At 32.4% G+C, this 11,537-nt stretch overlaps 1 protein-coding gene and 1 long non-coding RNA gene across 9 annotated transcripts; one reads left to right on the top strand and one right to left on the bottom strand.

The window, feature by feature from the left end:
- Positions 1-3,333: 3,333 nt before the first annotated feature.
- LOC145036141 (ubiquitin-like-specific protease 1D) lies at positions 3,334-6,736 on the top strand. The gene is made up of 12 exons (XM_078984615.1): positions 3,334-3,907; positions 4,298-4,349; positions 4,443-4,777; positions 4,862-4,935; positions 5,029-5,061; positions 5,150-5,245; positions 5,341-5,431; positions 5,520-5,617; positions 5,711-5,833; positions 5,915-6,026; positions 6,112-6,219; positions 6,308-6,736. The coding sequence occupies exons 1-12, from the start codon at positions 3,548-3,550 to the stop codon at positions 6,413-6,415; spliced, it is 1,590 nt and encodes a 529-aa protein (XP_078840741.1). The 5' UTR covers positions 3,334-3,547; the 3' UTR covers positions 6,416-6,736.
- Positions 6,737-8,039: 1,303 nt separating this feature from the next.
- On the bottom strand, positions 8,040-11,319 carry LOC145036139 (uncharacterized). 8 transcript variants are annotated; one of them, XR_013678428.1, is made up of 8 exons: positions 11,078-11,319; positions 10,544-10,919; positions 10,137-10,285; positions 9,822-9,991; positions 9,029-9,153; positions 8,879-8,946; positions 8,688-8,799; positions 8,040-8,385 (listed from the first exon to the last, which is right to left on the bottom strand). It is a non-coding gene; the product is annotated as an uncharacterized LOC145036139 (long non-coding RNA). The 8 variants fall into 8 exon arrangements; XR_013678427.1 differs by lacking the exon at positions 10,137-10,285 and having other exon boundaries at positions 10,544-10,735; positions 10,838-10,919; positions 11,078-11,317; XR_013678429.1 differs by lacking the exon at positions 10,137-10,285 and having other exon boundaries at positions 8,695-8,799; positions 11,078-11,318.
- Between the last annotated feature and the right edge of the window lie 218 nt (positions 11,320-11,537).

Genomic DNA, 11,537 nt, shown 5'->3' with positions numbered 1-11,537 from the left:
AGTTGGAAACTTTACCCTTCTAGAGACTATATCAGTTAAGATCTTAGTGGGGAAGCTGTTAGTTTCGATTATGTCAGCTTAATGGATTATGATGTTCGGTTCTTGATGAACTCGATGAGTTTTTGGGAGAATTCGGTGAGTTAGATCGGTTCTTCTTGATTTTTGCAGTCTGATGAAGGAAATGTGATGAGTTGAAGGGCAACTCGACAAGTTGGTTCAACTTGGGCCATTGACTTTGACTTTTGACTTATGTATTTGACCAAGTTTGTCCCAAGGGGTATTTGAGGTAATCTGAATTGCAATTAAGGGAATTATGGGTTTAGAATAAGGCCCATATAGGGTTGTGCCCAATTTGGAAAATTAGGCCATTGGTTGATTAATGGGCCTTGTGCCTTTCAAATTATGGTTTGGGTCATGGTTTTGGGCAAGGCTATAAGTTGTGGTTATGGATTGGAACCTAATGGTTAATTGGGTGTTGTTTTGATATGACAGTTCAAAGGTGTCGTCAGGGCAACAACTAGGGATTTCTTTTAGCGTGCTTCTGCATTCGAGTTGAGTCTCCTCACTGTTCTATGGGTCGAAGGCACCAATTCCAGCCCATCTGGTTTATGTATGGAAGGAAGACCCGAGGATGACCCATGACATTTTGTATGGAAGACTAGGATGCGACTCCTGGCACTTTTCTATAACAAATGTAGTTAAGTAGATGTAGATTGTATGCTAGTTGTCTTTGTGATACTTGTATGGAAGACCAGGAGGTGGCTCCTGGCGCTTGTCTGTAAGACCTAGGGTTATGGCCCATAGCCTGGCAAGGAAGACCACGAGGCGGCTCGTGGCATAATGGCAAGACTATGATTAGCACGTAGCATACTTATTGATTATGGTATATGAATGATATGTATGGCTCATAGTTAGGTATGACATGTAGGGTTCGTTTGATATGTATGGTATGTGGTATTTGGGGAACTCACTAAACTTTGTGCTTACAATTTTTAGTTTATGTTTCAGGTACTTCAGTATTCAAATGAAAATGCTCAGGACGATCGCAGCGCATACACCCGTATTTTCAGCAATATGTGATATTTGGGAACGAACTCTGATGATTGTTTTATTTGGAATGCTTTTCAATGTTTTGAACAGAGTTACAATAGTGTTTAATTATAATAAAAATGAAAATTTTGCCCGTGTTATTGGGATGTTACAAAAATGAGGGGGAACGAGTAGTTACGTGACGAAGGATTCAGTTTCGTTTTGCATTTACAATATTGCCCCCATGTTTTTTTTCTTTGCATCTAGTTTTTGAATTAATTACAAAATTGTCACCTTGTTAAATTAAAAGGTAATTTTTGTTCTCAGTTGTTCTCGCAGTAAAAAATGTTCTCGATTGAACACTTATATATATATATATATATATATATATATATATATATATATATATATATATATATATATATATATATATATATATATAAGCTAGGTTAATGTGTTTCTTACATCTGTTGTGTGCTAGAATACACCAATATGAATTTAGTAAAATTAAATAATAATTTAATTAAATAAAGATAGATATTAAATGATTTCCATAAATGTATGTATATTAAATAATATCCATAATTATAATTCTTTTTTTTATGGAAATTAATTATATTCGTCATTAATATCAGCAACAACAATCTTTCAGAATGAATTCACATCTAAGTTTTCATGTATGAGTTTGTGTTTTGTTGATGGACTCACTCATTTAAAATACAACAAAATTGCATTGAATATGAAGAACAAGTTCTTATTCTGTTAGAATATATTCTAATTTTTTCTAGAATAAACTTTCATTATACTAGAATACATTATTGTTCTTATATACGCAAAACTAGATGAAAATAGAATATTATTTATGATATTAATGACAAATTTAATCGATTTCAATAAAAAAAGAATTATAATTATGAATATCATTTAATATATATAATTATTGAAAATATTTAATATATATCTTTATTTGATTAAATAATAATTTAATTTGTATTATATTAGATGTGAGAACGTTTGAACTTTTCAATATATATATATATATATATATATATATATATATATATATATATATATATATATATATATATATATATATATATATGGGAAAAGTGAATATACCCTTAAGGGTATATAAGCTTAGGTACCCAAACACATCATATTTTGTCGTTTTATATCATATAATACATTCTAATTGTCCAATACTCTTATAATTTAACTTCTAACTTGATTTACTTCCAAGATTTTTATAAACTATACGATTATCTTCATCTTACATAATTTTCATTTTCAACTACAATATATATAGCCTAGTAGGTGTTTGGAAAAAAGATGTGATGTAAGAGAAAGGTAATAATGAAATTTCGAAAATCTTGAAAGTAAATGAAGTTAGTAGTTGAAGTTTATAAATATTATGATAGATATATCAAACAAAACGACGTATTATTGTGAGTTTGGGTACCTAAGCTTATATACCCTTAAGGGTATATTCACTTTTCCATATATATATATATATATATATATATATATATATATATATATATATATATATATATATATATATATATATATATATATATATATATATATATATATATATATATATATATATACTACTTATAAAAGAAATCTAACTATTTCTATAAATAGATTGAATATAATAATATTATTTTTTTAAGACGTCCAAACTATTAAGCTTGAAGTACAACCTATTTATAATATAATAATATTAAAACTTTAACCTTATCTTTTATCCCATAAAAATCCCGTATCAAATTAATAGAAAAATTCATTTGCAAATTGAACCCGTCAATCTCAACAATTCAGCCATTTGAAGCGGTCAATGTTAACAATTTATAGAGGATCTCTTCTTTCACATTGGTAACAAGCCATCTCATAATGTCTATCTTCGTAATCCCTTCAAAGTAAGAAATATATGCACACTCTCTCGAAGAACTCTAACCAGTAACCAAGACAGTATAACCACCACCACAACAGCCGCTCTGCCTCCTTCCGCCTTCAACCAACCACTATCACGACTACCGTCATTCCTCTCACCCACGAGATGAACTTTCTTTTGGAACATAACATTTTTCTTTAAAAAAATATCTTTGAAAGAAGTTATTTGTCCCCGCCGCTGTGCGCGGGTAACGGCTAGTGTATATATATATATATATATATATATATATATATATATATATATATATATATATATATATATATATATATATATATATATATATAACAAAAATAAAGTTTATTATTTTCCATAATTTACGTTTTAATTGTTTTGAGTGGAATAGGAAAACCCGATTTCTAAAAAACCCTTCAATCGTGATTTCCTTTCCAATTTAGCCGTCTCCTCTCACGGCGTAATCGTGGTGGGTGCAGCACACCCTGAACCACATTGGGAACTTTCACCGGAGCTCGTCTTCTTTCCCCACACACCCTTTCAGTCAATCCCTCTTCTGCAACCACTGCTCAGACCGCAATCGCGGACTGTTTCACACACATTTTATGCATGGAAAGCGAAGAAGAAAGCGGCTGCAGCAGAATCAAGAATAATAAGCCCTTGAGCCTCGAGTGGGAAAAGATCATGCCTTCGTCTTCCGGTGACGACGATCGTCCACCGGAGCTTCTGGTGACATCGAAGAAGAAATTTAAGGGCGGCGGCAGTGGAATAGACGCGCAAGAGAATCAAATAGAAGACTTGGAACTCCAGACGAAATCATTAAATGAAATTACCGAGTCTATTACGAGGTTTAAAAAAAACTTGGTGACATTAAGTAAAAAGTTGCCTGATAATGGCGAAAAACTCAAGGGAACTCTCCAGAGATACGAAGCTGAACTCGAACGAAGAAATAAACTCAAATCGGAGAAGGTTTTGCTTTTTTCTGCCCCCTTTTTTATGTCAATGCAATGCTTCTAAATGTTGTAACACGCACATTGGGTATTAAATTTGGAATATCATCCATTGATTGATTATTACGAAGTTAAGGATCAGGTGGCTTTGAGAATGCCAAATCGAAAGCAACCACATTATATATCCGATTTCCTAAAACTTTTCCACCTTGAAAATTAGGGATTCATTTAGGGGGGGTATTGGGTTTTCCTGTTTATACGATGGAATGGAATTAGACCATGGTAATTATCAATTGACATTCCATACCAGTCACAATGAATAGTGTAAGAAATTGTAGCACTCTTGATATGGAGTTCTAACATTTACCATGAGCCTCAATACAGCTTTCTGATCATATTTTCTTCACAGGTTGATTTTAGATGTGATGAGACAATACAGCTTTCTGATCACAGCAATGAAGGTGAGATTTAATCACTAGCAAATCGATAATAATAGTATTCCTATGTTTCTATGAATCTATGCATATACAATCTGCTAAACTGCTTTTCTGTAGGTGATTCCAGTGGCAAAAAGAAAGGTGATCAGAAATCTTCATCTCCATCAAAGTTTGCCAATTTTTTTAACAAAAAGATAGTGGAAGGTTCTCGGACTGTGAATGCATTCGACAGTGATTTGTCTATCATGAATCATTGTCAGGGGCGAAAAGGGAAACAAAATAGTCAACCTTTGGGTAAAGGAAAGTCAAGGAAGGCATTACCTTCCCCAAGGACTCCTGTAGTTGATAATGAGAAACAAATCTTCTCCAATGATGACAAAAAACACAATGATTCTATTTCTACCTCCTCCCCTGAACCCCCTGCAACTTCAAGAAATTTGAGGCCTAGACATGTAAGTTGTTTCCACTTTCCATTGTCTTTTTTTCATGGTATTCTCAGTTTATTCATATTTCCTATATTGCCCTTATGGTTACAGAAACGGACTTATCATTTACTAGATGAGGAGCCAAAGTTTCATTCTAAAATACAATATGCAGATTTAGGCATCTGGTAAAATTTACTTCTTGTTCATTTCTTTCATTTTGTTGCTTATACTTCATGACCTAAAATTGCAATTTAATTCATCAAATTTATTAATTTCAGTGAGAAAGATGTTACAGTATACTACCCATCAAGGTATATCAGAAATCTCCTCTGTTTATGTTGGATGATCTTCATATATTCATATGCTGACATGGCATATCTTGTTTATCTGAGTTTACAGGGATGACCCTGGTTCAGTTGAAGTTAATTATGCTGACATGGCATGTCTTGCTCCTGAAGCATGTCTTTCATCCACTATCATGAATTTTTATATTCGGTAATTGCTTTCTTGTTCAATTAGTTTATAAACTTTATACAAATAACATGTAGAAATCTTTTCCTGATAACTTTTCTTTGATAATTTTGTTAAAGATATCTTCAGCAGCAGCCAACATCTTCATCTGAGAGTTCGACATGTCATTATCATTTTTTCAACACATATTTCTACAACAAGCTAGAAAAGGTGTGAGGTGTCTCATTTTCTGACATGAATTCTTCATATGATAAAAATAAAATGGCAATTAACTTTTTTTTATTTTTTTTCATTTTAGTTGAGTTACAAGGAAGATTCATTTCTAAAGTTCAGAAAGTGGTGGAAAGGTGTGAATATATTTGAAAAAGCATACATTCTTCTTCCGATCCATGATAAGTAAGGTTTTGAATTTGTATATAGTATTAATACTCATGATTGTTGATTAAAAAATATATTTTTTTTATATATGTATTTTTGTTAATTGTGTAGTGCTCATTGGAGTCTGGTGATTATATGTTTCCCTACAAAGGAAGATGAATTAGGCCCAATTTTGCTTCATTTGGACTCACTTGGACTACACAATAGCAAATCACTTTTTGTAAACATTAAAAGGTATAAACACATAGTAGTTAATAATCCTCAATTAAATTACTTTCTTTTTATTAAATACTCTTATATTTAACTCAATTCTAGATTTTTAAAAGAAGAGTGGAGCTATATAAGAAAATCAGAACTTTTAGAAGTCCCAATTCCAGATGAAATATGGGAAAATCTCGACACTAAAATGGAACACAGAAGGGTTACGGTATAAATCTTTTCTTGAAAATATGCCTCTTTTGAGTTTCTTCCGGAAGGTTCTAGAAGTTTCTGAATCGTTTGTTTTTAAGCAGGTTCCTCAGCAGATGAACGAGTATGATTGTGGGCTGTTTGTTCTGTTGTACATGGAACGTTTTATAAAAGAAGCTCCTAGAAGGCTCAAAAAGAAACATTTAACAATGGTACATTTTTTTTTAATTTTTTATTGTTATGTTTGTTATCTTATGTGTATAATTAGTAGTGATGACGTGGCAATATTGTGATTTTTAGTTTGGGAGGCAATGGTTTCAACCAGAAGAAGCATCAGATTTGAGAGTGAAAGTTCACAATTTACTTGTAGAAGAGTTCAAGAATGTTAAAGAGAAGAAGGAATCGTAGATTTAGTTGTAGGAAGGATAATATTTTGTTCTTAAAAAAAAATCAAAATTCTCTCTAGATGTATATACATCTGTATAGGAAGGATTGAAAGTAGAAGAATTGCGATTAAGCGCAATGTTTGACTTGTTTGACCTCCCAAAAGAGATAACCCAAAATTAGTCATTAAGTTTGCGGATGGATGGAAGTTATTGGTAACTTGTTGATGAGAAAAACAAGTAAATGTAAAGATTGAATTCATTGATCTTTAGATGTGTCTAAAGTTACTAAAATAATACACCATATATGATTATATGAGAGCTTTCTGGAAGGATTGATTTGACTTTTAAGCATGCGCATCAATGATATAATTCTTGACGAGCCTGAATGTAAATCCATTTTTGTGGGTTTTGAGTTATGTTTAGACTTTAGAGAGAATTAGCATTAAGGGAATTGAGAATTGTTTTAATGACAGGTTTTATCTCTTATCTCTTATGGAGTCATGATTAGGGTTATTATGTAGTGTAATGTTCTTTAAGGTATATATATAGGGGAAGGTGGAGTGTAAATGGGCCGAGTCGAACCGAGCCTGATGCTTGATTAACGAGTCTGATCCTAATCAAAGCTTGAGCCCTACTTGTTTAAAAAACTTTAGGTTGAAGTTCGGCTTGTTTTGAACCCTATGATTGAAACACAGAGTTCAGCTTGTTTAAAAAACTTCACGCATGAACATGCTTGTTTCGAACCCTATGCTTAAAACTTAAGCACAATTTGTTAAAAAAAAAAAAAAAAAAAAAAAAAAAAAACTTCATTCTCGAACTCGGCTCATTTCAAGCCTCATATTTGTTTGAAGCTCGGGCTTAGTTCGTTTAAAAAATATTAGGCTCGAGTTCGAGCTCGGCTGATTTCGAACCCTATTTTTGAAGCTCAAGCTTGACTCGTTTAAAAAAATTCAGGCTTGAACACCACTCGTTTCGAACCCTATGCTTGAAGCTTAAGCTCAGTTTTTTACAAACTTCATGCTCGAGTTCAGCTCATTTTGAACCCCATGTTTGAAGTTCGAGCTCAGTTCGTTTAAAAAATTTCACGCTTAAGTTCAAACACGACTCGTTTTGAACCTTATCTTTGAAACTTGATCTCGACTCTTTTGAAAAACTTCAGGCATGACCTCTAGCTTGGCTCGTGAAATATTTAATAAGCTCCGTCAAGCTAGAGTTCGTTTATTAAGCAAAACTAAAAATAGATTCACTAAAATCTTAGCTTGAGAAGCCTCATGCACTTTTTCATCAAATATGTCGAAACAAGCTAAACATAGGCTGACTAGGCTCAATGAGCACTGCTCGTTACTTGTTAAAAGAATTTTGCATTAGAGTATCGGGTATGGGACGTGTACACGACGTTTTTGTCGATGTGGCATAGTCATAACGGCTTTAACACCACCCCAATTAGCTGTTATGGTAAGCTTCGTGGTGATGAGAATGGGTTGCAACGTCAAGTATAAACCAATCAAAATCATTGACCGCTACTTTGACCATATTAATGGTCAATTTGTTATATATATATATATATATATATATATATATATATATATATATATATATATATATATATATATATATGAGATTCTATAATTTAGGCTACTAATATCTACATAACTTTTATACGAAATATAATATAAAATAAATAATTACATTGTAGCACCTAGAAAATAATAAAAATTTCATTGTTTTTCATTGATATTTTTAGACATTCATTTTTGATAAACTCTAGCAGCAACACTCATCTCAGTAATTTGTCTTGGCTATGTGCACACTATTTGCATCAAAGTAAAAAATGGAAAAACCTACTAACTACATTTGTTTATATAGAATAAATACATGAATAATATTGAGTTAATTCAAAAATACCATTCCACATTTTGTGTATCCAGCTTCATGGAGATATTGATGTATCCTTGTGGTCGTCCCAGAACCACTTTCTTTAACGACAAGAATCTAAAAAAAATCAATCAAATATAAACTCAAATTTGCACGATTACATGGTACCTTTTTTTTTTAAATAAAACATTGTACTCTAAAAAATCCAGCTAATTATAGCATTGTACTTTCATGATTTTTAATTAGGAGACTGTACTTTGAAACATCTACTTAATTATAGCAGTAAAAAGTACTTTATATTTTGATGACATTGTTATAATTGGCTAGATTTTTTTAAAAATACAATGTTTCAAATAGGAAAAAATGAAACTACAATTCTATTATAAACAAATAAATGAAAGTACGTTTTTGTTTCATACATTTTACCCTTTATTTTTTTCCTTCCATTGCTCCAATTATGCCATCATGTTTTCAAATATGTTTTAAACATCAATTATCCAAACATCGTATTTTCCAGACAACACATAGTGCCTGAGAAAAAGACCAGCTTACCCTTCTAGCTAAAAGGAAATTGAAGATAAAGTAAGAATTGATACAAAGAGGTACATACCAAGGTGGATGGCTCTCAACAATAAATATTAACAATCAATATTTTTCCATGATCTCCTTCAATAATTCCTTAGGTGATGTAGTTGCAAAGTATAATTAAAAAAAAATGAAAAATGTGAAATATGATAATTTAAAGTTTTACAAATCTTACCAGGTAACCTTGTAAACCTCTCATATTGTTCATAAGCTTTCCATATAAGCATTTCACCCCTGTAACAATTTTGGCTCCACATTCTCCTGCTTCCCTAAGTAATCCAGTAATTTTAGGCGTGTAAACTGCATCAAATACCAATGCATACGACTTCAAAGATTCTTGCCAAAAAACAAGAGAATACAAAAAATGACAAGTCTACCTTTCTAGGGGTTGGGTGGTAAATGGTAATAATAAGACTCGTTTCAAATTTTCCTTTTTAATAAAAATGTAAGGATTAAGCCATGTTTGTTACTAAGGGCAATCGATTTTCAAATGAACATGGAATCGCACTCCATCTCCCATTTGTGCAAAAGACATAAACGACCTCCTCATTATTAAAACAACCCTAGAAAACTTGTCATGTCCCGTGTATCAGGGTTTGTAGGCGTATTTCAATGTTTTTGTTACAGTGTACAGGACTGAAAAAGCTTTTTAAGGCTATCCTCAATGATGAGGATGTGGAGGGCATTCACGTCTTTTGCACATAAGAGAGACCAAGAAACAAAAATATTACAATTCGTCGCATTGAAATGACTCCTATTTCTCCTGTGTAAGTAAGGAAGACATGACATATTAGGAATCGATCCGGTAAAAGACGTAAATGCCCACATTAAAACAGACACTTTGTCTGTGCATATACAAGTTATGCCTACATGTCATGCACATATTCACTTCATAACTCATATCATCATTAAATTTCTAACTGAAAAGCATTATAAAATATGATGAGAGTATGGTAAATAAGGCAAACCTTAGAAATAGGAGTCTTATTAATGTTTGGCTGGAACAGTTGGAGGTAGGACAGGGCCTGCTAACCGAACACATGCAACTACTTGTACCCCTGATGATTTACCAATCAATTTTTGAAAGCTATGAAAATTGGATATTAGCATCATGTAGAATTATCCCCCATATGAAAGCCTACATATCAACATCAATGACTTGCTTATAGGGATTAAAAGGAAACACCATAACTTATTTATATATTAAAGCTGACATATCAACATCAACGAACCAAGAAAAGAAAGTAACCTACAATTTAAGCTTTTAAAAGATCAGGGCTTACTCATAATTTCTAGAAAGAACTTGTAGCATAAATAGAGCTCCTAAAACTTGCAGACCTTGCAAATTAAGTGTCACCCATTGCAAAAGACAAGACCATTGCTAAGGATAATGATAATAGGCATGTATAATTGTCTTGAGATACTCTCCCAACTATACCATGTTAACAAAATATGGTGCATGAGTTCTTTAAATCTCAAAGATTCATATGAGTTTTCAAAAACATTGAATAAGACCATTACTCTTTAGATGGCAGGTCATAACTAAAGTTTAAGTGCTAAAAGTCTAAAGCCAAATACATTTCTTTCTTTTGACTCAGACCATGGAAATAAGACTTACATAATAAATGTTAGATGGACAAAAAGAATTAAAATCAACTGGAAACTATTGGAGCTTCATCCAACAACATACCTGAAAGTATTCAGGCATCAATAAATGTAGAACCATTGCTTCCTCTAGAAATCTTTTTTCTTTGTTCAACCCTACAATATCATGAAATCTGATTCAAGAGGCATTTTCTAAGACATCCCTTTCTAATCAGTGCAACCAAGTCATGATCAGGTCCCTCATACTGCCCTCGTTTTGATGTGTGCTCCTCACCATCTCCATTATGATGATTACAAGATAGCGGTAAGAAGTAAAAATAGAAGAAATCAATCACCATAATAGAGCACTAAACCAATAATGTTATGCAGTGAAATTTACCATTGAGATTCATTCTCGCTAATTTCATATGATTTGGTAATCCTGCAAGCAATACCTTTGCGATGTGTGATCAACCGTATTGCTGTCACACAAAAAGTTAAATCTTAGGATTTTAGGAACGTAGGAACAACACTGACTTAATAAATGCTAAAAACGATTTCTATTGAATGGTTTAATAAACATAAAAGGAACAATTTGAGGAGAATGCCACAAAGGAGGAAGAAGAGGCATGAGGATTACCTGGTTAAATGAAAAGCACAGACGAGGCGAACTTGTGAAGCAAATGCGACGGCGGTGTTTAGCGGGAACGACGGGGAACAACCGGCAGCAGCGAGGTACGGGTCTTGACGGAGCGACGATGACGTTTACAGCCGGAATAGAGCTGAAGCGATTGAGTTCAAAGCATATCGATTTTTGGGAGCGTTTTCCCTCTTTAGCCCTAACTTACCGGTTTGATGAAATTGAAAGGAGGAAATATCAAAAACGAAAATCTAACACAAATTAATGAAATTATGGTGGTAACGCGGAAACAAAAATAATAAGTAAAAGTGGTTTAATAGCTTTAGTGGCATTTATAAAAAAAAAAAATTAAATTGAAAATATATATACTCAGTGTCATTTTAAATTATTATAGAACTAATAAATATGCATGATATTTAGTGACATAAAAATATTAAGTGTCTTTAAATCCATTAATTCT

The sequence above is a fragment of the Lactuca saligna genome, chromosome 3 (genome assembly GCF_052625555.1).
Source record: "Lactuca saligna cultivar CGN05327 chromosome 3, ASM5262555v1, whole genome shotgun sequence".
Taxonomy (NCBI): domain Eukaryota; kingdom Viridiplantae; phylum Streptophyta; class Magnoliopsida; order Asterales; family Asteraceae; genus Lactuca; species Lactuca saligna.
This window is presented reverse-complemented; position numbering and strand designations above follow the sequence as displayed.